Source organism: Limanda limanda, chromosome 14, assembly GCF_963576545.1.
Source record: "Limanda limanda chromosome 14, fLimLim1.1, whole genome shotgun sequence".
In the NCBI taxonomy this organism is placed as follows: Eukaryota; Metazoa; Chordata; class Actinopteri; order Pleuronectiformes; family Pleuronectidae; genus Limanda; species Limanda limanda.
Window position 1 is genome coordinate 23,093,668 of NC_083649.1, and position 27,807 is coordinate 23,121,474.

The window sequence follows — 27,807 nt, forward strand, 5'->3', positions numbered from 1 at the left end:
TCAGAGCAGAGCTGGAGGCGAGCAGAGCCTGAGCCTATTGGTTTCCACGGAGGCTGTGCGCGCTATAAAAGCTGCCTGCGCCTGTGCGAGCGCAGCGTCTTGGAGAGGACTGCGCCTTCAGCCGGAGCAGAGCGCACCACACAGCAGCGGAGCCACACGAAGACACACGCGGCGCAGCCATGAGTGAGGTAGGTGCCTGATGGCTGACTGAATGTGCAAAAAGTTCACAGGACAGGATCAGAAGCAGACATGTAGCGACGCACAGGTATAATATCAGGTTAATGCGCTCTTAAGCGTTTGGTACTTTGTCCGCACAGAATTAAAGATCGGGTGTGAAATACAACAATGTTTTATCAAGAAAGGGCTGTGGGTGGATGTTCAGATGAGGAGATTACATAGAAATCCTTCTCTGGATACCATCATTTATATGTTTCCCCTAACCACCATGTGTAAGGAGTTAGAATAGAATATGTCTAATACACACACTTGATTTTCATAATTTTCCTGTATATGGCTACTGGACCATAACTCAAACCAGTCAGTCACCTACTGTGTCCCAATGAGTGATTCCTTCTGTGATGGGCTGACACATTAAAGACTGTGGTATTTTTAAGAGAGGGTGTAACAGACCATAAGTGACAAATCTCCCAAACTTCCAATGGCAAATGACAATGAGGATGTGATTGAGTCCATGAGACTTAAATACATCTCTGTTGGTAAGTATGTTTAAATTCCAGCATGAATTTCTGTGGTTTGAAGCAGAGGGAGTTTTGAGCTGTGCATCATATCATGAGGTTGAGCCATTACAACTTGTATGTGGACGACACAGGGGATGAGTCAATACCAGAGTGGAGATTAGAAAAGACCCTGCAAGAATCTTCCCTTAAAGACGATGCACTGGCGAAGAGCACATAGTCACTGAATTATTCAAGGCTTGCTGCTAAGCCAGAAAAATAACTCGAGGGAGTGCGGGCTCCACTAGGACCTTATCATGAGTTTGTTCACCCAGAGGAAGTGAGCCGACTAATATACTGTATAATCCGGCTTTTATTTTGTGTCCTGTTCTACATGTCCTGCTGCCTGTGGTGGATGGTGTCCAGCTCCACACAGCTGAGCGTTGGGTCCACTCCTGGAGCTTAAAATATAGTTGCAGACCATGTTCCGGATTAAAATGAATATTACTCATTGGAGAATGAGATTTTGTTCCCTGATCAGAGCTGCCTCAACATCCAAACTGCCGTGAAGCCCCTCTGCCTCGTCGGGCATTATGAATCTTTTATTGCAGACTGTCTTTTTGTTCAGTGTCACACGGCACAGTCCTAGCTGATCTTCTTCTCTACCCTCTCCAGTGGAGTTGGAGTCTTATAAATAAGAAATTGCACAGAGAAAAACCCCGGAATAAAACTGCATCTCAGGTCAGCGATGGATTCATGAATATTTGGTTGCTCTGAATGAATAATTTAATAATAATAATAAAAAAACAAATCAACAACAGGCTCAATCTACTCCACTGCTCTTCATTGACTGTTCAGATCCACACGGTGTTTTAAATGTGCCCTGGTGCTTATCAGGATTATTGGCACTCCAGTGCAATTTTTTTAAACCAAAGAGAGAAATCCTGCTTAATTATATTTCATTTCCTGCTGTCAAACCCCATCTTAGGGTCTTCATCCTATGAAAATACAGTCTTAATTCTCTTAAATATTGATAATATCATCACAGGTAAAGTACAGGCAGTATATAATTGTAACTACTGTCCACTAAATCCAAACTGCTTAATGGACAGATATAGCCCTCCCATGATTTACTAACATTATTTAAAATAAAATCCCACATTTTAGCCAACATTGCAGTTGCATGGATTGGGAGTGTTTTGAAAATCAATATTATTAATTATACTGTGCTTTGATTAATGTGAAGAAGTGAGGCCATAACTGGTAAGACATGCCGCTGAGTCATCTCTGGTAGGATCCATAAACGTCAGGCAGTTGGAGGCTCCTGCTGTGAAAGTAGCTTAAATGGGTTGCCTGTCTCCATAGTAATGAACAATGCAGCGTTTCCAGGCTGCACTATCCGGCCAATCATACACTTGGAAATATCACTACCAGTATGTCACTATTTATCCCACATGTTTTGAATCATCTTAGAGGGTTTGTCAAATCTGCTCATTCCTATTTATTCCTATCTGATTTTAGATACTGCATCTGTACAACTTTTAAGTTCAGTGACACCTTCTCGTGCTACTTCTAATCAATCAAAATTTAGTAATCCAGTACTCATGGAGGTAATGATGGGGTCCGTTTGAGTCATTGTGTTCTTTGGATATTTTTGGGGCTTTTTATATGTTAAAAAAAAGCATCTTTTTCTATCCAGCTGGTGTAAAGAGTTGTGTGTCGCCCCCTGTGATTAGTGGCTGCTGTAATGGTATGTTGTTTGTCTCACATGATGATCTGGAGACTTAGTCCTCCCTCGATTTTGAGCCTCAGGTTGTTCAACAAAACTTTAATTAGATGGCACTCAGTGGAGAGACTGCAGCCAACTGTGTGCAGCTGCCAAGATATGTCAGTTCCACTGCAGTGGTTTTCAGTAAAATAGTTTCCCCCCGCCCCCCCCCCCCCCCTACCCAATTACGAGTTAGTTTCTCACCAGGAGATGCACCTACATAGCACCCGGGTGGATCAGGGGGGTAAAGGTACTCATCATGGGACTGGTGTTTGTCATGCATCATCTCTTTAATGTCTGTGTTCTAGTAAAACTGTCAAAGGATTCAGTGTCACATGTAGAAGCTACAGATTACAGAGTATGTTGAAAGGAGGCAAGTGGAGGAAAGGGGCTTGGTCAAGTTAAATAATGCTTGTGGTCAAAACAAGAATCATATCTGCCTGAATGACCTCATACGAAATGCACGATTTCCGAATAAAATTTAGAATTTAAACTTTAATCAGCTTCTTTGCTCCGCTGGGCGGCGGAGATGTCACAGTCGGTCAGTTGTGCTCAGATCACTTTGGTCACATGGAGTGTGAGCAGCAGCGGCAGCAGCAGTGCAGCCTGTGGGAGCCACTGGCAGGGCTTTTAGACTCACTCTGTATTTAGACTGCATGTTTTATAAAGTCTATCTGCTGACTAATTCAAGAGATCAGTGGCTAGTTAACATGAACGGAGAGCTCCAATAGCAAGTGTTAGGTCAGGTTAAATCGATCTTGTTTGGAAGAGTTTAGCGAGTAATAGAGAACATGTTATAGTATAATTGTGAATTATCACTGCTTGGGTCTAATGTTTGTTGGTTTGACCATAGACCGTAGCTATTGTATCGACCTCTGAGATTCAAGAACACGGCGACATCTTCAGACCATCACACAGACTTTAAACAAGTCGAGTGTTTAACCTAAGACTGGTGATTTTTTCAACCAGTCTGTTTGGAGGGAGGGGGGTGAAAATGTCACTTATAATTACCTCCCCCAAGGTTTGTGTTAGTTTGCAGCAATAAAAACTACTGGACAGATTACAATAAAAACTTAAATAACCTGTGTGTGACAGGTAAACAGACTGAGGAGTGAAAGACAAGTTTTAATGTGAGAGAGAGAACTGCATTGCACGCCCCTTCGTGTACACACACGACTGCAGCTGTAACAGCGGTGACAACTGCGGATGTTAGCGTGCGGGCGAGCACATGGCAAACAGCTCTGCAAACAGCTATATAATGCAGCAACCAAAGAAAACACAAAGTTCTCATATGATATTTCGAAAAAAGTGTAAAGAGTTAAGGAAAAATTAGGATGTGGTGGGCCGCCACAGTCAAGATATTTATGGGAAACACTGCTTTGACTTGGTGAGATAGGACATTAGCCTTGGAGGAGGTATTGCTCTCAGAGTTAACTTGTAGTTCCTTATTGTACAGGGAACCGTGTGCACAACTACTGTATTACAGAGAGTCAGTCAACAGTGATGGAAATCATAAACAACAGGAAGATGTCCACAAATCCAAAAATAAGACCAAGTTGTCAAAAACTGACATGATCTCTTAATTTTCTCACATCCGACCGAGATTTTGTCATTCACTTTGTCGTTCCATCAGTGTAACTGAGGAGTATTGATGAAAGCTGCCAAAAGCTGATGCACACAACTCTTAGGACATCAGGGGAAATATGAATTTCTTGTGCGATCGTTGTAGTTCTGCAGGTTAACTGTAGCACATTGTGCTTAAAGTGCTGATTTTACATTAGAGTTTGCACTGGCCTTCGGGGTGATGGTTGTGATGGGAATAAGCATTTAATCCACTGGTGAGGAAGTAAACAATTACACTGAATGATCGAATCAACACTCAACCGAGTTTCAAGGCATATAGAGCACAAACAAAGTTACAGTGTTTCCATTTGGCCAAATAGGGACAGAGCTCTTACAGCCACGGCAGGCTCAAGAGTCTGACAAACGTCTCTGATGACAAGCTGGCTTTTATACACAAAGTTTGGAACACACAGCTGTCCTCAGTCACGTTGCTATTGATCCGTGATCACGGGTCCGGCAACCTGCTGCATAGTGATATTGATCTCTCTTTCCTAAGTGCACCGACACTGCGTATTTGATCAAGCAGTTCACCGGTTCATCCAGTTCATAGTACACACACATTTCCTTGGTAGTACACTTACTCAAGCATTCCTAGTAGAGCATAATGCTGATTCAGGCTACTTTAACTGGAATCAGGATCATATTCATGTCGAACAGTTAGATCTACAAATCTTCGTCGCAGTGGTTTTTATGGTGATGTATTGATTGCCTTCTGTATTTTTTTGGGGGGGGGGTTGGAGGATGTTTGAATAATTATATGTCCATTCCTCACACATCCGTTTAAAATCTGTTCTAGAGTGTAATTATTAAAGACTGCCATAAGCAGTATTAAACGATATGTCATAGACAACCTGCCCTTCAATCAATGCATCAACATGTGGTCTGTAGCTTTGTTCACCTACCTCGTATTTTAATTACAATGAGAGTGGTGGCTACTTGGCAAAGCCATTTGTTTCATCAGCCAAAGTGGACCAGAGCCCTTTTTATCAAATTAATGAGATAAGAGTGTTAAAAGTTGCTGATCGATGTAAAAAGGAGCTGCGAGCTGACATGGGAGAAAAGTGGTTAGAGAAGGATTTTCTTTAAAAGTCCATTTTGCTGACTTCCAACTGATAAAGTGATTGAGACTGAACTAAAGTGGTGATTAGAAACAGAAAGCTTGCAAATTTGGAGGGAAACCTTCCAGGACAATTAGAAATGTGTTGATATAATATGAAGTATGATTTTTTTCTCCTACCTTTTGACCTGAAATATAAACACATTTTAATCTGCGACTCTCTGTGATTTGTCATGAGGCATGTTGACTGACCTTAATCCCACTTTGAACAATGAGCAGAGATTACACTGAAATAATCTGTAATCCATCTAAATTGACAACAGGCTTTGGTGGAGCCTTCACTCGCCATAACCCGGCCTCCAGGGGGTAATCCTGGCTTTTGCAGAGGGAAAATGACAAACATCAGTGATAGAAGAGTGGGGATGTGAATGGTCAACGCAGGAGAAAATAGAGCAGATTACGATAAAACTGCCAAGAACCTCACCCCAAGGCTCCTGTACATCATATATGTGTAATCCCACAGACAGAAAGCTGTTGACATTAAACGCTTGAGACCACCACCTGTTTCCAGTCTGCAATGTTAATTTAGCTTAAAAGTGATAGAAAACCACAACATCATCCTTGTGTGCACCATTCACCTTTTCTTTTCTCTCTGGTTGACACTGAGGATTAGAACAATTCTTCCCAAAATAGAATTTTTGAAATCAACCGTATTAAATAAAATCTTCCAGTCACAGCCTCGGGATTTACCCCACCACCTCACCTGTCTCCAACTGCTGTGGTCGCCTGGAAGTGACACAAACAATGAAGTCAAAGTCGAGACAGATAATTAAAGCAGAGATCCAACAGTAGCAACACAAGACGCTGAGGATGTGACTAAAAATATCTCCTCAGCAATTATTCATATATTTATTTTGTTTGAGACGCAATGAAGTTTTTGTTTTTGTCACTGACATTGTTCACCAGACCACTCAGTCGGTCAGGGATAGCGCTCTCTTCAATCTGTGATCAGAACACTCCCTGTGGTTGGTGTCTTTTTGAACCTGAAGAACAGGATGGAACCTGAGCTCAAATTCTGCAGACAGTTAACAAAGCCGTAAAAATGTTGCTTATTCCCCCTTTTAATTATCCCTACAGCGATGTGTTTACAGTTGCTTTTAGAAAGAGAGAGGACTTTACAGTTAATGTATTCTGCTGCTGTGGCCCATACTCTGCCTAATGCATGCTAATGTACTCTGCTAACTCCATGCTGCTATGCCATTAGTTTTAGTTGAATGACTCCAGCTGGACGACAAAATGTACCAACCTCATTCTGTAATGATGCTGTTCAACAGCCAAGAAGTTGCCACCGGGTGTATATGGAATAGTCTGATGAGGTTTAAAGGGGCGCATTGCTCAAATTGCCAAAAGAACAACTGTGCCAATGACAAAACAACATCAAATCTCACTTAGTGGTATCTATACATACAGATGGTTGTGATTTGATATATCTCACAGACTAGTACCTCCAGTGTGAGGATGAATGGAGCTACCACAACAACAGAACATCTATTTTCTGAAACAGTGCTTCTGGATAATAGAGCTCTCTGGTTCATTGTGATTCCAGAAGATTGGTCCGATGTCCCTTTCAGCAGGGAGACATCCTTTCTCTGCAACCAGCTTTTGGACATACACTGGACCTGAAATTATCCCGAGGGGATGTGTGTGTGAAAGCAAAATGGTTTTCCTGCCAGCTCTTTAGTAAAAACTCGTATTCTCTGGAGGATTCAGGGAAAGTAAGTGTGTCTGGTGATGACGTATGCAAAAAAACAACAACAGAGTAAATACAAATATCTTCAGGAGCCATACGAATAAAAGGCGATGACAATTTGGAAAGACAAAAAGAGATTCGGGAGTGTCTGGTAATAAGTTGTGCTGTAAACAAAGACACATGATCTCTGGGAAAGATTAAATACTTCCGCACGTCCTTCCTCTGGACGTCCTGCCTGCCTCACTAGCCCTCACCTGAACGTTGTTGTTGTGAATGAGTCTGACCCAGAAAATCTCCTGCTGTGTTTTTCATATATGAAAGGCACCTCTGGAGATAGGATCACATAACCAACCATCCTCTAACTTTACTTTATTAATATTATTCGTATTATTACTTCTAAAGTATGGTGAAAGTTCTCCAAATATGTTCCTGAAGAGCAAGTAATTAATCTGAGTTTGTTGTCATTGTTTCTTGTATTATTGGCAGAAGTAGAATGTGACAGAAGTGTTTTTCTCTTTGCTGTGGACAGCTAATGAGCTGGAAACTAAAGAGGGTCTTAGAAATGCAGAACAATGGAAAGAAGCTAAACTCAAAGTCTTCACTTGAACTAATTAATCATCAGACACACTGCAGAGCTAGTTGCCAGTGAGGTGGCACAATATGCTCGCTGACAGCTGATACTGTGCTGGAGAAAGTAGAGATGCACTGACGACACTTCTTGAAGTCGAATCGTGGTCTTTTCAACTAGTTTTACTTCAGAAAGTTACGACTGCAGCTTTATCTTTTGTCACATCAATTTCAGGATAAACAGGATTCAGAAATACCATGTTCCTGGTAGACGGTGATCTACCAGAGGGATGACACTGCATGCATGTGATTGAACCACCGTCAGATGATATGTTTTGTTGTGGCAAATGCTTGATCTGGACAAATTTGGTGCAAAAAAGCGTCCAACAGTTTGCGCTGCTGTTCGTTCGTCTGATCTGCTCCATCTACCTACTTATTCCACAAACGCCTGCCGGCCTGCTTGTCGAACACGTATCTTGCAAACCATTCATCTTATTGACTTCATACTTGGCATGTGAATTCCTAGTGTTCCAGGGAGGTTCAGTGCAGGAGTTGGTGCAATCTGGACACATGATGTCCTCTGCGACATCCTTGTGGAAACAACAGCAGTGGTCTTCAACTGGTAGCATGAGGCCAATGATATCTGTCCCACCATATCATTTAAAAATTCCTTATTAAAGACTGACAGACATTCAAGGGGGCTGCAAGTGCTGATCTCCCTCATGGCAGCAACATTCATTCCTCATTAGCAAATTGTCTACAAAGGAAAAGAATTACATTAATTTTATTGCATTTAAAGGATGTCTTTAAACCCCAGCACAGAGACAGAACACAGAGCCCGAGGCAGAAGACTGGTGGAGACAGGCTTGATGAGTGATATGTGAAAGGTGGGGTGTATTTTGAGGCGAATGGGGGCTTGAGGCGAACAGTGACTCGGTTGATGACCTTCTTTATCTCATAGGGGCCCACGAATCAGGGGGCCAACTTGTGTCACCTAACCTGGAGTGGAAGGTCCCGGGAGGACAGCCATACCCTCTGTCCTGGAGTGTATGTGGGGTTCTGTAAAACAGCAGGGGAATAGGCATCATCGGTTACTCAAAGTGTCCCAGGGAGGATGTTGAGCGCCCATTTCCACTCATTGCCCTCAATGCGGAACTGGACTGCATAATTGGCGACTGAACTTGTACCCCGTCTGTGCAACTGGCTGCCTCCTTGCCCCTAACTGGGTGGCCAAAAACCTTCTTCGTCTCAGTTTGAAATTGATTGAAGAATAAATTGAATCGCGAATCTCGGAGTTGTGTTAACATTGCTCCGACTCAGTTCACAGAGTCCCCAAATCCTTTAAGGGTCTGGTCATGTTGTCCCAACAGGTTTCCCTGCACCGTGGTGGCTTGGCGGAGTTCGTCTGACCCATAGCTGGCCAGTTCGTTCTGTTACGTTTAAAGTGTGTTGAACCCCAGCACAGAGACAGAACAAAGAGCATGAGGCAGTATTGGAAGTTTAAGGGGGTTTATTTATCCAAAATGTTGGATCGTGGATGGGGTTTAGATGATGCAGGGCGAAGGATATTTCTCCGTGATGTCTCCAGCTAGGAGGAAAAGCAGGAGGACCAGAGGGTAGAGTTCTGGGGGAACAAGGAGAAGCACAGTAAGTACAAGATAAAGCTACACGAGAGAATTATGATTTGATTACACAAATCAGAGCGGCCGAGAATTGCTTAACAGACCTTGTTCAGTGAATAATTATTATCTTAAATAAGCTGTCCATGTGAACAGTGATAAACAGCCAAAAAAGCCAATTCTGCTCAATCTTATGAAAAGCTTAGACTATAAAATCATTGCAGATAAACCAGGTGGGACAAATACAAAGTTCGCTAACTTCACTTTGCACCATAGACTGTTGAGAAAAAGCTCCAGCACACTAATGGCAAGGTATAATTCTGAAGTCACTCTGGAGCATTAACACAGGCCAAGAGAACAGCCCGTTCCAAACAGGCACTGCACTAGTTCAAATAAATGAGAGAGTAAGAATTTGTGTTTTATCACTTATTGAAAAAAAACGTCTGTTTGAACTTGGTTGTACCTGCACCTCCTCTACAGAACATTACACCAGCCTAGAAACTCAAGCTATAGTTTATGTTGACAAGTTGTAAAGCTTCTTTTAAATTAGCCATTTAGCTTTATAAGAAACAGAGAGTTGTTTTAATTTAAATGTACAGTGTGGACCGCGGTGACTGCCTGCAGAACGCTGCTCGTTGAGTCAATCATCCCTCAGCGGCGTCACTCTTCCACGCTGTCATCCCTGTTTCCAGTCCTGTGGTGGGGAAGCTGCTGAGGAATTGTAATGGTGCTGGGATGAGCTGTCTCTGACCTAGTTTTGCTGTCTCCTCGTTAAATTGTTAATAGATCCCGAGTGCAGCATGGAGCCTCTCTGTGGAGCCTGAGCTGCCATAAGCACCAAAAATAGCCCACCACACACTGGGAAGGTGATTTATTTATTTTACCAATTCCCTCCACGCCGACCACTATCATACCAGTGTTGTGTTTTATCAACTCAGGTTGTAGCATCACATAGATTTTATAGGTTCAGTGTGTAATATTTAGCTGAAGGGACCTATTGGCAGATATTGAATATAAATAATAATCCTACTGATATTTTCACTAGTGTTTTATCATCTAAATTGAATAAATTACTTTCTTTAAACTAGAATCGACCCTTTATATTCAAATACTTTATATTTACATACATGGTGGCCTCTCTACGGAGGCCACCATGTTGTTTACAGTAGCCCAGACTGGATAAACTAAATGCCTTTGAGTTTTTATGACATCTGAAGGCTACCACTTGTTCTCGTTTATTTTTGGAAGGGGAGGTTGCGTAGAGAGGTATACAGCTGCAACGTGGAACTTAAATATTCATTAAATATTAAATATTCACACCAAAAAGGTTTTGTCTATTTCAACTTACTTCAGTGCATAACATCACTGAAGATCGCACTGTATGTTTTTTTCTTTATTTTAATACTAGAGGCTGGTTTTTCATTTCACGAGCAGGACTTATTAACTTCACGTTGAGATTTTGTAATGCTTTCACTAAAAACCAAACCCTGCATTAAATGATATCCTGCTTGTGCTTAGATTTCCAATGTTCCAGCTTGAGCTCTTCCTCTCGCCCTCAGGCTGCGGCGTGAAATGTCCACTCTTGGCGGGACAGTTATCAACACTGGCAATGTTGGTAAGAGTATTTGTTGGGGACTTGTTGCACAAAGAAATCCAAGTGCAGACGAAATTCTGAGAGCAGAGGAGAAATCTGAGATTAGACGTCTTACGTGCACAAAGAATGCAGCATGGGAGAAGAGCTGAAGCTGGATCGCTAGAAATTGAAACACAACTAGTGTTTATTTGAGTGCGAGCGCAGGGTTTTGAGTGAAATCACTTCCAGGACTGAATTTCAAATGCAGCAAAAACAATAAAACAGCAATTTAAGACAGAATCACTTTTTTTCTGTTAGAGTTTAACCTTTGAATCTGGATAATGATAAAGATTGTGTCAATTGTAATTGTGTTCTAAATCAGGGTCATGTTACATGGAATTTAAGGAGTGATAATGATATTTTGGACAAATGGCTGTTTGTGACAGTTAATATATATATGAGTATGGTTCACTGGTACACTGTGGTGAGACATCACTTGATTCTGATCCAGAACAAAACAACTAATCCTATGATTTGTACATTGCCAACCATAGCACACAGACCCATGTGGCACACAGACTTGTACAGAAGGACGTCATCATTAGCGACATAATTATCAACATTGCTCGATTTGTAGAGCTCCCTCTGTCTTCAGCATATGGTGGTAGAAGCCGGCTCCTCCTCTGGGAGAGTGACAACGTGGCATCTCTGCACAAGCTGTGCACAACACGTTCAAACACCTGCCAGCAACACTGTGCTGGTTCACTTTAGCTCGCCATGTTGTTGGCGATGAAGGCGTTGGAGACTCGTGATCTCCTCTCAGCTTCCCAATGAGGAGATGTCCTGTTTGGCAGGACTGAGGGAGTGTCTGTCCACGTTTGTGTGTTTGTGCATGAGCCTGGAGTAAATCAACGAGCATAATCACTGTTAGTGTAAATGCAGATAGTAAAGCAATCTACTCAGTGAGCTCGGTTCAGGAAAAGGGAAAAATTCAATGCATTATAATGCAGTAATAAGGCTGATGTCACGACTGACATACGTTTAAACAAATAGTATCAGCAGCAACAATTTAAATATCTCAGCAAATATTTGATGCAGAGAATGAATGATTATCTTTAATGTAGCACCAATTCAGGTCAAAGTCTTTTTCTACTTATATTTAAGGCCTTAAGATGCCCTGACGTTTTGTATCATGGCACCATTAGTTGTGGTTTCCGGTGAAATGTCTGAACAACTATTTAATGTAAAACCAGGAAATGTGATACAGATTTTGACTCCTTGACTTTTCATTACCATCATGATCAGTTCAGATTTTTAATTTGTCCAACTAGTGTAGTGCCTTTTCTCAACCTGCCTGTTTAGAAGTGGCTGTTTGCCTTTGCTTGTGGTGATGATGGTTGCAGTTTTCTTTCTGAAACTGTAAAAGTGACCTGCAGTAATTAAGCAAAGAAAGACTTGATTAGATAGACAGACAGACAGACAGACGGACGGACGGACGGACGGACGGACGGACGGACGGATGGATGGAACGTAGATGGATCGATGGATCGATAGATTGACGAATGGACGGATGGATGGATGGATGGATGGATGGATGGATGGATGGATGGATGGATGGATGGATGGATGGATGGATGGATGGATGGATGGATGGATGGATGGATGGATGGATGGATGGATGGATGGATGGATGGATGGATGGATAGATATTTGCTAACATATGTAACTAAGATGAGCTGCTGCTGTATAGACTCTTAAGATGATATCAGACAGCGAGTGGTTCCTGCCATGGCGGCTGCCTGGCAACTGGCAACATCACCATTGACACACTGTTAAACACAGAGGAATGTTTGATTATATCAGTAAAAAGGAAATAATCATTGATATGACATCATTAATAAATGGCAATGTCCATTTGCTGTTTATGGCCCCATACCATATAATCAGACTGATGTTTGAGCTGATGTTGCTGCAAAACCGTTTCTCTTCACTGATGTGTATTTTCTGTTCCGTCCTTCAGAGAACTCAGACTAAAATCAGCTTCTTGTTTCCCTCACTGGTTTCTGTTGTTGCCATGGTCACATGGCGAGCTACAGTGGCAAAGCTGAAAAAGTTGTATCATTATAAACCCCTAAGAGAGGTTCAAATTCACAGGAGCGGAGACTTCCCTCCCTATAATTGCTGCCGCCACCGACCTTGGCTGTGTCTGAAAGAGGCTTTTTCTCTTTTAATGTCTTGTTTTATTCAGAATGGTTTCACCAAACATGTTCAGCTCTTTAGTTGTGATATATACTGTGGCTTTGATGCTGGAGAGAATCTTATACTGGTAATATGAAGATGGTAATATCACAGAAGCAGGATTTTAATTTGAAACCTCACAAGAAAAGCTGGTATAGAGAGGAAAAGAATATTCACAAAACAAGTATACACTGTGGTGTCCTAAAATGACAAAAGATTAATCATTTGGGGGAGGATCTCCGCCATTGTTGGGACTGTTTGTCCGCAGTGGCACCCATTGGTCTAATACGGGGGAAATGTGAGATGGTCAATGTGTGTACGAGCTAACTGACAACACTAAATTACCTCCTCATTAATACCCATTCAATGACTGAGAGAGTCATGGAGTTCAGCATTCACAACCTGATAACTGGATTGTAAACAATAGGCTTCTGATAACCATACCTGTATGTGTAGTTTTGCACTTATCCCTCCAAACAAATTGTGCATCTGCAATTCTATTTTGACCAATCACGTTTGATCAGGCATTGGTTGTCCCCAGGTAAGCAGAATATGGTTTGTATTTATATACCATTTTTCTAATCTTGATCACCCCTCAAAGTGCCTTACAGTACAGTTTTGCCATTCAGCCATTCACACACATATTCAAACTCACACACTGCCTGCATAGCTGTCAGGGGCAATTTGTACGGCATTGTGAACAGAAGGTGGAGTCTTGGCTCCGATATCCACTGCTGACGCTGGAAGACCCGAAATATTGTCTGTTGCCCCCCGAGGCTAATTCGTCCTGAGACTGAGAACAAAGTAGGAACGCTGTTGTTTGACATTATGCTGTGGTTTGTGCCTGAACTGCCTCTGAACAACATCAGTCTTTTAACTGACCTAAACAAAATGAGCCAAATGAGCCACGACTCCACCCAATACAAGCCCAAGTTTAAAGAGTTCACCTCGGGAAATACTGCTGATTGTCAGACACAGCTGGTTCGTTGAGTAACTCCTCCTCCGTTAAGGAAACTATTTGGTGCCGTAGCTCAACGACTGTGGCCCACTCAATAAGCTGATACAGTGGTGGTAAATTTAATAAAATGCAGCTTTAAGACGTGGATATTTCTGGAATGTCATTACATCACACTTCTTTTTACTGCGTGTGAGCCCAGCAGGTTCCCATCAGCTCTTCCAAAGCCTAGATTAAAAGTATAAGATCCCAGTTGGCTGCTCCCAAATGTAGATTAGAAAGAGTCCTCTGTCACCAGAGCTATACAGTGACCTGCCTGAGACTTAGCCATGGCTTATATCATCTTTTAAATCACTGGTTTAAAGGCTTGGTTTGTGTCCAGCTCAAAAAAAGACAATTAAATAAAAATATATTATAAATGTATTTTATATGTATATATAAAACTGCCAGTGGTGTTATTATGCTTCCTGTGTAAGCATTCTGGGATTTCGAAATATGCTTGAAACTTTCTTCCTCTTCTCCTTCTTCTTTTCTTCTGCCATTCTAATCATATCTCACCAAAGCGCCAGTGGCACTAGCTCCTCTGCCCATGTTAATCATCATGATAGCAGACTCCACAGCATGTTGTCCCTCGCCAGCGTCTGTCTGTTTCCTTACAATGTGACAGAGATGGCTTGATGTCAAGGTCACAGCTGACAGGTGTGCAGGTTAATGAAAAGTGGACAGCCACACACTGAGAGAGGAGTTCAGTTCTTTAACCTGATCTCACACACGGAAAGATGCCTGTGCCTCATCATCTATACTGAGTCTTTGCAGGCAGCATAAAAGAGACGATGTCTTCCAGTAATCTGCAAATTAAGATCGGTAACATGAGGCTGTTTAGTGTAGTTGACATCATGTTGTTTGGGTTATCTTGTGTTTGAAGCTCACCCCTTGAAGGTTACTGTGAAACAGCAGTTAGGGTATTTTAAGCCCCAAGTATCGCCAAGAAGAAATATTTGATCAAATCCTTCAACTTTAATTTGATTATTTACAATGGGAGCGTTAGTATTTGGCTCAATGTATAATTGGTGTTACATAGACAAATGTCTAGGAACAGGGGAGGGTGGAGTAAAGCTACACGTCAACCAAGCACCTACGGCTGCAGTGGCTGAGGCAGGAGCTCCTTCTCAATGATATCAGAGTCAATTGCTGACTGTGATGCAGACCCGATCACTGTGGTAGAAAAGAGGTCTTGCATCTCCAGTTCATCTGTCCAGTCGATAAGGTCGCTCTTCATTAGGCTAGCGTTCTCCATGACACATGCCTGCCTTTCCTCAAGCTCCTGTAGCTGGATTAGCCGTGTGTGGACCTCACTGAGAGCTGCGCTGCCTGAGGATGAGGAAGCTCCGTTGGTCTTTGGCCAGTGGGAGGGCGCATGGTCTGACATGTAGAGCTCAAACTGCTCAGAAGTCAGGTTCAGAGACTGAGCATCCAGGTTCTCAATGAAGGTCACCACACAGCATAGTGTGGTGAAGTAGTAATCATCCTCTCCGGACATGGACTTCCTGGAGTTGCCGAAGCGGATGATGTATTGGATGTTGGATATGAGTCGTGGAGGGTTTGTTTTTAGCACGATGTAGATGAGCGTCGGGAGGAAGTCGTCCGCAGACACAGTCTTTTTCGTCTTGGCTTTGATGGCATTAAAGACGTGCTTGCTGCAGCTAGTCATGCATTGCAGTTTGTTTTTGGGCACTTGCTTCAACTCCATTTCAGTCAAATCTATGATGGCTTTGAATACATGGTCAGAAACCTCAAGGATTTCCTCATCCAGTGGAGAGCACAACATCTCAGTGGTGACCCAGTGCAAGTCTTTGATTCTCTTCTTAATGGCCAGATCCTTTTTCTCATCATCTGATGTTTCAGAACAGAACACAGACCTGTAGAGACGAGTCATCACGTACTTCTCTACATCATCCATAACGTCCTGTGCATGATCTGACGAACAATTGAACTGAGTCTCAAGGTGCTCTGACAGGTGCTGGTAGAAGTCTTGCACACGCTCTGACATCTCATCAGCACCCATGTACCTCTTACCGACCAGGCTCTCAGTGAAAGCCTTGCAGTGTTTGAAGATCTTCCTGCCAGCTGTCATGGGCTTGAACAAATCAATGAGCTTTTGAATGAAGAGGTCATAAAAATATAAATAAGATTTTGACATTCATAGGGATAATGAGTAATGTTATTGTCACATTGCCAGCTCCTGTCTGCTGTTGGTGGATATTTATAAGACCCCAAAGACAATACTTCCATGTAATGCAATGTAAAATGGCACACCTTTAAAGTAATGCGGATATTGTGAGATGACAAAACCTCAACCTCAATGACAACTTGAAAGTAGTACAATAATTGTAAGATATACCAACCTATTTAACATCTTTAAAGCAATTGAAGCATAGGGATTACTATTGAGAGACAACAAAGCTTCAAAGGAAGACAATTACTAATGGCTTCCAACTTCAAAGGAATACACCTATTTTAGAGGACAAACACGTTTTCTGAGATAATAACGCCAAAAAAGAAGCCTCAAAATTCTGACTCAGAACAAGAAGTTTGACTGACTATTCACCTGTGGACACTGTTGTAATTGTGTGGTTTGCAGGGCAGGGAATTCATACAGTGCATATTGTAATAAAATCTTACAAAAAGACATTTCTTAATGCAGCACAGACATGCAGCTTGTGATAGAAGTGTTCTGGAAGCTGGTGAAACGAGAACTCAGGCAGCAGCTGGTGTCTTATGCAGAAGCGTTCAATGTAGTATTGATGCATCAAGGACACCAGAAGGTGAAACAATATACCATCGCTAACATGAGCAATTGTCACCCCCTAGTCTGAAGATGTCTCCCACTAAATCTGCCTTTATCTCCCTCTACTTGCAACACCCATTCCAACACCACATTCATGAAAGGCTAGAATTGCTCTCACTCTCCATGTAGGTGTGCGACAATTAAGCCTGAAGTATGCCTTCCTAAATCACATTGTGTCCTAATGTCTTGCCACTGGTAATAGGCAAAAGAGTCAGAGTTTGGTGCCTCCCTGTCTGGGCATCTGAATTAGGTAAGAAAGTCCTTAAACTTACACACTACAATGTACTGCTGGTTGGTCCTTTATCTATAACCTGACCTTGGGCACTACCCGGAGAGAGAAGGCATTATCTTTGGAATAAGTCGGGCTGTATTTTCCTCATGGTGATTTACTGAACAGATTTACTGTATGAGGATGGTCAAAAATGTAAATATACACATTACCATTGTGTATACACTGTTTTTTACATTGGGACAAATCCCCGTAAAAAAAGGGGGATTGACACCTTTCCCATCACCAGATGAGGAGTTTGCCTTTTTTACACTGGTGAGACCTGTTCGATGTCAAGATCGCACCAACAACTGAGGCACTCTCTCAACTTGCTGTCTTGCCAAATTATAGAGGGTGTCACATTCACTACTGATCGGAGTCAGCTGCACAGTAATTTGAACCTTGAGTGAATGATGAAAAATCCATTTTCATTGCAGACAAAAGCCAGATGTTAGTGGGTGTTGATGAGGTTTTTGACCAGTGGAAAAGGGGCATCCAACACAGTGAAACCTCTGCCAGCTGTTGTCCGGTGAGCTTTGACCTCTACCAGTGCCTCACAGCAGAGTTTTCAGCCTAAACAGATTTTTTTATGATTAATGTGCGCACATTTAGAATATTCATACTATTTTCTATATATGATTGTGCATTAATTCTGGAAAGAAACAGTTCAGGTAAAAGTTATACAATGAAGTTCCTTTTTTGTGACTTTTATCTGTCACAGTCAGAGACAAAAATACTCACACTTGGATACCTTTATCACAACACAGCCACTCACACAGACACAAATAGCACCAAGAGGAAGTGTGTTCAGGGAGATCTTTTTTTCTAGTCCCTTGTGAGTTCCACGAATGTTTTATAGCTGGAGGAAGTGTACATCTTTGAATTTGGGATAAGTTTCTCATATCTGTTGTTGGGTCTAAAGCCATGATCCATCTTCTTAAGGTGCATGAGTGCCAGGCAAAGCTAAAGGCTTTAAGAGGAGAGACAAAAATGATAGGACAGTAGAGAATGGAGTGAAGATGAAAAGAAAGAAAATGGAGTCAAACAAAAGAAGCAGACACCGGAAAGTTCAGCCCTGCAGCAGCTTTTTAATATCAACTATGTGCATTTGTCTTGATTTCTCAATTTTTCTCAAAATTGCATTGCGTCTTCCAGCTGCCCCGAGACAATCGCTCACACGTTATTGTTCGTGGGCGCTGGCTGCCACTGAATGCTCACACATGCTCTGGTGGGTGGAGGTGCAATGTCTGGCACTGTCATGAGCCTGCTGGGAATCCCAGTGGTGTTCGCTCACTTCGATTTGCGCGTGTAAACAGAAAAGCAGATGGCGGCCACACTGCAAAGCAACTTCCACTTCCTCTGACTCTCTCTCAAGACGGCACATGGGACCGGAGGAAGAGGATGTCGAGTGTCTTGAGTCGCCTCGCTCACACTCGACTCAAACACATCAACACTGCTCTGGCATTTGAAATTCATTGAACACACAGGATTAATAATTCAGGCTGAGGGCCGGGATGGAAGGACGGCCTCTGCTGTGAAATACAATGTGCTCTAAATCAAATCACACCCACATGGCTCAGCTGTATGAGTGATGCTCTCGTACTATAAACACATTGATTTTTGCAAGAGCAGAATGTTAAGTTAAAAAATGTTTTCTTTTTATGCACGAAAGCTCGACGTGATGAAAAATGATCTTTCTTGGAAAAACACGCTCAGGACGGGAGTGATGCTACTGATGCAGACAGGTCTCCTCCTGTGCGCGCGGCGGTGTGGAGCAGCCGTCTTATTTTGGGAGCTGAGTGCTTCTTGTAATGTTGCAGAGCAGCACCAGTCTGTCGGGGGGGAACAGTTGGGAGCTGTTAGAGCAGAGCGAGCGTGCCTCCGCTGCAGAAACATGGATTATAGATCACCACAGCTCATCCTGTCTGCCCTCACACAGAGCAGAGGCTGTCCTCCAGCATATTCACCGAGTCGGGCTGTAGTTCAGCGTGAGCATGCCTTCCCATCATGCTTTTCCTGTTGAGAGAACAAGCCAGGCTGTGTTAAAACTTGTTTTGTGATCGCCACTGTAAATGTGCATTTTTTGGAATAAATGAAAACACATTCTAACAGGAGGAAAGTTTTTTTTTTCTCTCTTAACTTATCCACATGTGATGTTGTTGTTTCGTATTCAGAAACAAATGATGATGATGTTTTTCTGTGTTGTCTTTGCAGAGACAAGCATCTGGAGCAACAACTGGAAGCAGCAAACCATCTGCTGGCCAAGGTATTTTTGAGCACCAGTCGGAACTCACCCCCCCAATATATAATTAGAAATATTTATTATGACAATATTCGTAATGTGCTGCTTTAACCAACATTTTATAAAGATACAAATATTTGTTTTACCTCTTATGTTCCAATGCAACAGCACAATGCCATTATCATGATTGTTTCACATTAATTACTGATATTATCATTTTTGTTATGATTATTATGATTATTATTGTTATTAGGGCCCGAGCACCTCCGGTGGGAGGCCCTATTGAAATTGAAAGGATTATTCTGAGCGTAGTGAAAGGGCTTTTTGAGGGCTTTCCCATGCTCAAAAACTTATAAAGTTTGCAGTAAATAAGAGAGTGGTGGAAATTGACGTATTCTGGAGTAATTTGAAATGGGCGTGGCAAAATAGCTCAACAGCGCCACCTACGGAAAGCCCCCTCAGTTAGCTTTAACCGATGCTCACGAAAATAAAGACAATTGTGTATCATGACGAGACGCACAAGAAAGCCTCTTGGAGCATTATAGAAAACGCAACAGGAAGTCCGCCATTTTGGATTTAGTGGCCATTTTTGCCATATTCCACAATTTTACTTTGATGTACTTGTCGTAGAGCTTTCATCGGATCAACTTAAAATTTAGACGAGTGTCATCACAACAATATGGATAACTAAAGCTATCAAAAGATCAACTTTTCATCAGAGCGTGTGACCGTGGCGTTGCGTCAAAGTTTGATTAAACGCCATCAAAACACGGGCGTCTGTATCTCGGACATATTTGGTCTAATCGAGTCCAAACTAGACACATAAGACAAGAGTCGCAACCTGATGACATCAACACAGAAATCGTGACTTAAAAGCACAGCGCCCCCTGGTGGCAGCAGGAATTGTCTTGTTTTTTGTACGTCTTACACTTGGAAGTATTTCTCCTCATTCACTTTGCGCAACCATGTCAAACTGGGGCGAATGGGTCTCAAGACATTGATAATGAAGATATAAGATTACTGTGACTTTTCGTCAAACGCCATATTAATGGCGTGGCATCAAAGTTCATCAACTCGCCATGACACACGAAATTGCTATAACTTCCGTGTTCAAGGTTCAATCTCCCTCAAACTACATGTGTGTGTCAACAGCCCCCCCCTGAAAGCTGTCAGATGGGTTTAAGGAATGGGCGTGGCAAAATAACTGACTAGCGCCCCCTAAAAGGCAGCCCTGGCACTATGATTGGCCTACAGCTACGAAAATCGACGGGGACATGTGTCTTTTCATGACAAAGAAATAAGTCTTTTGGATAGATATGCTAGAGTAAACAGGAAGCCCGCCATTTTGGATTTGGTGGCCATTTTGGCCATATTCAGCATATTTACTTTGACATACTTGTCGTAGGGCTTTCATCAGATCAACTTAAAATTAAGATGAGTGTCTTCACAACAAGATGGAGATCTAAAGTTATTGGAATTTTAACATTTCGTCTTTCCTTGTGATCGTAGCCTGGCGTCAAAGTTTGATTACACGCCATTGAAACACGAGCTTCTGTATCTCAGGCATATTTGGTTCAATCAAGTCCAAACTAAGCATGTAAGACAAGAGTCGTGACCTGATGACATCTACAAAGACACCATGACTTAAAATCACAGCGCCACCTGCTGGCTATAGGAAGTGAAGCGTTTATCCTTGCCGCAGTGCAAAAAAACCCATGCAATGCGGAGATGAGCACTTGGTCATTGAACGCTGTCTTTTCCCCGACCGCGACAGACTTGAAACGCGCGTGTGCTCGGGCCCGTTAGTGCTACAACGTAGCCCTAGTTATTATTATTATTATTATTAATACCGAACTGGTTTTACTGATCTGTTGATTTCACATCTTATCAATACACTGAACTTTAAATACATTATTTATATTGTAAAACATGAACTAGTCATATAATCTTTCTGATTATACGTTTAATACTGTATTGAAGGCATTGGTGGAAGAAGTACAATTTTTACTAATTTTTACTGAAATAAAATGAGCAATAGCACAATTTACAAGTAAAACTCCTGCATTCAAAAAAAACCAAATCACCGAAGTTACGATTATTTTATAAACCTGGAAAAGCATTCTGAAATTTGGAGAAACCATCTGTGCTTGTGGCAATAATCTTATGCTTGGAGTTGGTAGAAGAGGAGGAAACAGTCACTGTCACAGCGGGGGGGAGCCAAACATCAGGGCGGTCGCTTCCTCAGAATAGATATTCAACATCACTTGATTACAGTCTTCTGTAAATCCTCACTGAGGACAAGGCTTCACCTTCAGCCTTTAAGGAGCCCAACTCTGCCTCAGGACAACTATGCATGGACCCCGGCCTGCACACAGACGAAGACACGAGGAAATAGGAGACCACCTGGAAATTATTCACTTTAGTCTATATTAAGATAGTCGAATATATCTTACCACCCTCAGCTGATGAGGCGAGAGGCCCTTTCAATATCCAGATGGTTCAGTGTCACAGGCACAACGTCCCTGCACATAGAGCAACACAGGAGAGGAGGGACCAGAGTGTTTGTAGCAGGCGACACAAATAAACTCCAATGTGTGTGTTTCAATCAACACACAAATCACAGCCATTGGCTCACAGCAAATGACACACACACACACACACACACACACACACACACACACACACACACACACACACACACACACACACACACACACACACAAAACCACTTCCAAACAGTAAGCAACCAGTTAGTGTGCAGGTGACCTACTGTGATGTTACGACTCTGTTCTTTACACAAGTAAAGTGCACCAGTATTAGAAAGAGGAAATAGTGAGTAAATGTACTTGTTAATGTAAGTACTACTGAGGAAAGAGTCGTAAATAAACTGCCAAATTACAAATTAAATGTAACTGGAGGTGACGCCGAGCCTGTGATCCTGCGTCTCTGAGCTCAGTGGAAAAGTGAGAAAGGTGACCTGGTGTTTGACTCCCAATGTCATTGTCTTTAAGCTAAGGAGCAGAGATGTAAAAGCATTGGGTATCACAACGCTGTCTGTCTATTATCTCTTAATCACACACTGAGTAAAATATCAGTGTATTAAAGATCACAGAATCATTGAGAAAATCTGCCAGTAGAATAGATTTGAACACGCCTCTCTCCTGTTCTCCTATGAGGACCAACTCACCTCAGTGGTTATGGTTTTCAATTTACAGGAAGACCTACTTTGAAAACTAGGCCATGGTATTTTTGGCATAATAATGTAATTCAAATCCCTTGAGTTAGAAACGGTAAAATTGGACCCGCTGTATTTGGCAGGACCCTTTGAAATTCATAAATGGTGTTAAGTGCAGAACTGTCATCTTGGCAAAAAGGAGAAGAAACAGGAACAAAGGGCTGTTTCTAATGAACCTCAGACCAGTGAACTGCTTTGTTTTCACAGCCTCAGCTCAGGAGAGACGCTCGAGAGTCACTTTGACATTCTCCTCCCTGCGTCACACAATGAACAGATACTGACGAGGCTTGGAGAAAAGCTGATATATTTATCATAAATAAACATTCACCATGTCGTGTTGTGGGTTTCTCTACTTTAGATGCTTTTAAATCCTTTAAGCACTTCCTGCAGTTTGCGCCTTTAAAAATTAGGTTTCATGGCAGCGTGCGATACAACACACAGAGGAGTCGGAGTAATCTCCTCCTCACACAGTGGCTGCTGCAGGTTAATAGGAGCCTGTTCACTGTTAAATGGCTCCACACACCCATTCAGCACACAAAGCAGCAGCTCCTGTGCACCTTGAGACCACGTGTCACCTCTCGTCTCTCTGGGGCCGCTGATAACACTGTTAGGAGCCAAACTGAAATGGATTCCTGTCCCGACTTCTGGGATGATGAAGTGTAGTGCGGCTCCGGCTCGGTCCCCAGGGAAACACCTCGGCAGAGATCGGGAGAGATTTTAGGCAGCTTCATTGAATTTGACCGAGTTGAATGCAATTCATTTGACATGTGCCCTCTTTTCTTTCTATCTCTTTCCACTTTCTGTTGTTTTGAATTTTTACTCAACTTAAACTCAGTCTCATAAATTCACAGTGTAGAAAATGTTCTTTTCAAAAAAATAATTTTACTGCATCATACAGTATCGTTTCTCAATATAATAGAACATTATAGGCATTAGATATAAGAGAGAGGGGGGAGTGGGTGGTACAAGTGACCACACACATCAAAGATATTAAAACAGACACATCTTACACACACCTACACACTATCCCTCAATTACTAGTGGGTACTGCAGGCAAATCCAGTAGACATTATGTATTATGTAGAAAATAAGAGATTTTTGTCGAGCAGTAAATCTTCATCAGTTTCCTTTTGGCAGCTGCAGTAAAATCCAGCCCAGATCTATTGTGCGTTATATTGTACAGTGGCACTTTGGATCACAGCCTGCAGATTATAATGCAAATAGAGAGAAGGTCATAGAACAAATTAAAGGTAGGATATAGAAATAAATCACACTGTGAAACCTTTTTCTCTTTGTTTGGAGCCCTATCACCAGTTGTAAGACATCTGATGTTTATGTTAGATTCTGGTCTTTGTGAGAACAATGTAAAGATGGTGGTTTGAGGAGACACACAGGGTTTTCCGGGTCTTAACCTTTTTCTGAGTAGATTTCTGTAAACCTCTCTATACATGTATTAGTCGAGCTTCCCTCCATTGCCTTTAATTGGTCCAAAATGCTGCTGCTTGGATAAAAACTTTCATCTCTCTGTGAATGTTGATTTAGTCTTATTGTGTTTTTATCCTTTCCTGAAGCACTGTTAAGAGAAGTGCTATAAATCAAGATTATTGTTATTATCATCTTTATAGAATAAATTGTAAGGTTATAATAACATTATTTAAATATACAAATTATATTTGAATTCATTTCATATTTAAATCCAAATGTTTCTTAATTTCCCTGTTTTCCTTGACTCAGTATCAATGTGACAATAGAAAGTAGATCATTCTTATTTCTTAACATTCCTCATTGTTTTTGTTCAAGCTAAAATTATCCAAAATCAATGCATACAAGTTCCAGGTTTCAAATGAAAAATCTTCAGTCAAAACTGTTTCATGGATTTTAAAGGAAAAGGAAATTTGTAGACTTTTTTTTTTTTTTACAAACATAAAATAATGATCGTCTGAAAGGCAGTTCTCTGCCTCTGCCTGCCAACTAGCTCACAGGCTAACTCTGTTCAGGGAGCTATAACAAGAGGAATCACCTGAAGAGAATCATGTATAAAAAAAACACCAACTTACACAACCACACACCATGAGGGATCAGAGTGTTCCCACTTAGGGCCACACTTGTGGTTCAGTGTTCATTGATTGGCTTCACAGGTCGTGTCTTTGTGGTTTGTTCCAGCCTTCATCAATCATTGTCCACATACTCTCAGGTTTCCTTAAATCTCACAGGAACCAATTTAAACATGACCTTTCACAAACCTCTTATGGAAATAATCCCATCATCCATTGTGGCAATATGATTCATTCACGCTGCAGCATAGCACATTACTGAGCCTGTGATGTTCCATGAAGTCGCTCTCTGTGGTGTAAAGGGTATCGACCCTGTGGGGCAGGTTAGAGTGTTGAGAAAGTGTGTGTGTGTGTGTAGAAGAGAGACAGAGGTTTGTGTGGCTTCTGCAATCATGAAATATGAATTTGTTTTCACTGTCACGTGTTTCATCCAAGGACCTCAAGGTCAACCAAAGGTTCCATCTAAACGTAAGTAGGTCACTCGTAAAAATCGCTGTTTCTGCTGGAGCGCACACCTTGCACGGCAGGTCAGCCCCACCATGCACGGAGCACTGTACTGCATGGCAACTGCTGCTTGAATAAACGACTGACCTTTTGGTAGCAGTGAGCGAATAGCTGTGTCTCAAGTCAGGGGCTGGATCTTTCGTTGGGTTTCATTTGAGGATCGATTGTGTTACAGTGGCGGGACCAGACGGTCCCATTTCCATGTGGCCGACGAATGCGTCCTTTCGTCCGAGACACACAAACGCTCCAACGGGTGGATCCCTCCCAGAATGCCGCTGTCAAGTCACGAGACGTCCTAGGCTTTAGTTCAACCAAACAGCTGACAGGGAACATGTTAAAAAAAAACCTCAGCTCTGTTGCTAGGAGATAGCAGTGAGGGCGGGGCGAGCTGGTGACACAGATCGAAGAAATCCCCTGTAGACCAGACCTTCTCAGTCCAGGTGCATGGTCCACTCGGCCCAAGAAGACCGTCTCTTTCATGAACCACATCCTCTGAAGGACACAGCCCCTGAATTTGGACACAGCTGACACGTTGCAATTTTGTCTTCCTGTAAATCCTTCTTCTACAGTAAGAAGTTCAGCCACATCTTTTAAAATAAAACACAACCTTTCCACTTGTGTCAGTTCCACAGCGCACGTGTCTGAGCCGTTCCACACTGGCTTGGCTACTTCAGTCTTGTACTCACCATTTTGCCACTTGAGCACTGACATTGTGGTTTTGCCTGTACATGATAATGTCCCACTCTGTTCATTAGTGGACAGTGTGAGGATTAATAAAAGTGGTCTGACAATATAAACTGATCTGCTGCGTGTATGGAGATGATGACAGTTTATTTATAAATGCAGGATTAGAGGAGTTTGTCTTGTGTAATTAAACACTGACATCTCATCTGTGGAGAGCTGTTCTCTTGATTTCTCGACTGTCCTGAACAAATTCCCTCTTTAATTCTCCAACCTAATAAACTGTCTGTAAATCCTGCAAAGACGTTTTAGTTTCTTTGCACACAATGACTTCAATCATTTGTTGAGATTTTGTTTGGTTAAATAATTGCTGGATTATAGGCCAGAGTTTATTTAGCCTCTGTTTGAACAGGTTATGCTTTTCCTCTCTGACAAGAATAAAAAATGTAGGAGAAATAGAATCAATTATTTTGGATGAAAATAGAAGATCAGCATAATTGATTGTTATATGTAATTAAACCCAAATGTAATGTGCTTGGTGTCTTATTATCAGTGCAAACACGATTTCCCATTTCAACGTAGATTTGATTTTAAGATTAATTTAAAGCTCAGTCTGGCCCCTAGGGATATGAAAGAGCTTCTAACCGCATATGCTCCAACCTGGAATCTACGATCCCTATCCATCACTTACTGTAGCTCCTCAGTTTAGTGAACAGCCATCAGGGCCCAGGGCTCTGGAATTCATTGCCTGAAAAGGTTAGACTTGCCCGCCCTGTTTAAAATCATTGCTTCAAACATATATTTATGGGAAATGTGGGATTATGGGATTTTAACAGATTTTATTTTATGTTATATTTCTTATATCTGTCTTGATTTGTTCTGTGTTGTTTTACTCCCTTGTACTTTTGAGGAGTACTTTTAAATCTTGATATATATTTTATAAAAAGAGAAACAACCACAGTGGTGTTTTGAGGTAAATGTTAACATTAGCATGCTAACAATGCTGATGCAATGCAATCACAGTGACAATTGATGCAGTTGTTTAGCAGGTGTTTTGTAATTTAGTTCTCCATCATATCTAGCATGTCAAGGGGCAAATATTTGCAGGGCTTAAAGCAAGTAGACGTGTATATTTGGGTTTGAGATCAGGAGAAGAATGAAGGGAGGAGGGTTCACGAAATGAAGTAAATATGAACATGAACCCTGTAAATCTAGTCTTTGAGCTGGTCCAACTCTAAACCGTGAATGAGATGCTACAACCTTCATCTAGTGAGCTACTAGTCAGATGGATGAATGATGCAGTGCAAATTACGTCTGCTTTCAGAAAGACAGGAGCCTCTAATGTAATGGTCTCTAAACATGAATCCTCCTGTTATCCCAAAGAAGGTAGAAAAAAATGCACTACTATGCCACTATGCATGCACTACGCACTTCCTCGTTTGGAAACTGGTATGTTAATTAATCCGAGCATAACATATACGTTCCACTATCTCCGCTTTCAAACTTTTCAGCACTCATCCCTGAACAGCAAAAAAAACAGCATGAATCCGTCAGTAGTTGAATCATTGAACTGACACTTATAAACAAAGGTTCTCGTTAATAAATAAGATCTAATTAATACAAATATATGGTTCTCTATAGCTGTGTAAACACACGTACAGCCATATTCTTGCCCGAGACATATAATAATCTGTATTTGAATGTGAAACAGCCCTGGCCTGCACTAATTAGCGCTAAAGGTGCTATTGAGACACTTCAGTCGTGACCTTTTCTCACCACGGTCCCTGTCCTCTCTGTAGATGAGAAGAAGAACAACGTGCCGGAGGACTTCGACATCGACATGAAGGATCCCGAGACGGAGAAGGCTGCCGTCGCCATCCAGTCGCAGTTTAGGAAATTCCAGAAAAAAAAGCAGGATGTGCCGTCGTAGAGCGAGCGCCGTCTCCTGCAGCCGTCACATAATTCGGGCCTGGTCTTGCATGTCAACCAAAACTGCACTGTCATGAACTGAGATGGAAGGGTGGTGGGTGGGATTCCTGAAGGTGGGGTGAGGTGGGGGTGTAAACAGTTCTTTGTGAAAGTCTGTGCATAATTTGTAACTTAGAATGACTATTATATACGACAATGATAAATGATCAAATTCTGGGTGTA

The 27,807-nt window shown here is 41.9% G+C and overlaps 2 protein-coding genes across 3 annotated transcripts; one reads left to right on the top strand and one right to left on the bottom strand.

Annotated features, from left to right (window-relative positions):
* Positions 1 to 27,669, top strand: pcp4a (Purkinje cell protein 4a). 2 transcript variants are annotated; one of them, XM_061086173.1, is made up of 3 exons: positions 1 to 188; positions 19,155 to 19,206; positions 27,456 to 27,669. In XM_061086173.1, the coding sequence occupies exons 1-3, from the start codon at positions 180 to 182 to the stop codon at positions 27,584 to 27,586; spliced, it is 192 nt and encodes a 63-aa protein (XP_060942156.1). In that variant the 5' UTR covers positions 1 to 179; the 3' UTR covers positions 27,587 to 27,669. The 2 variants fall into 2 exon arrangements, with proteins under 2 accessions (XP_060942156.1, XP_060942157.1); XM_061086174.1 differs by lacking the exon at positions 1 to 188 and adding an exon at positions 4,698 to 4,758.
* Positions 14,960 to 15,958, bottom strand: LOC133019629 (rab5 GDP/GTP exchange factor-like). Its single transcript, XM_061086172.1, has one exon. It carries the CDS (start codon positions 15,956 to 15,958, stop codon positions 14,960 to 14,962), a length of 999 nt encoding a protein of 332 aa, XP_060942155.1.
* Positions 27,670 to 27,807: the final 138 nt, after the last annotated feature.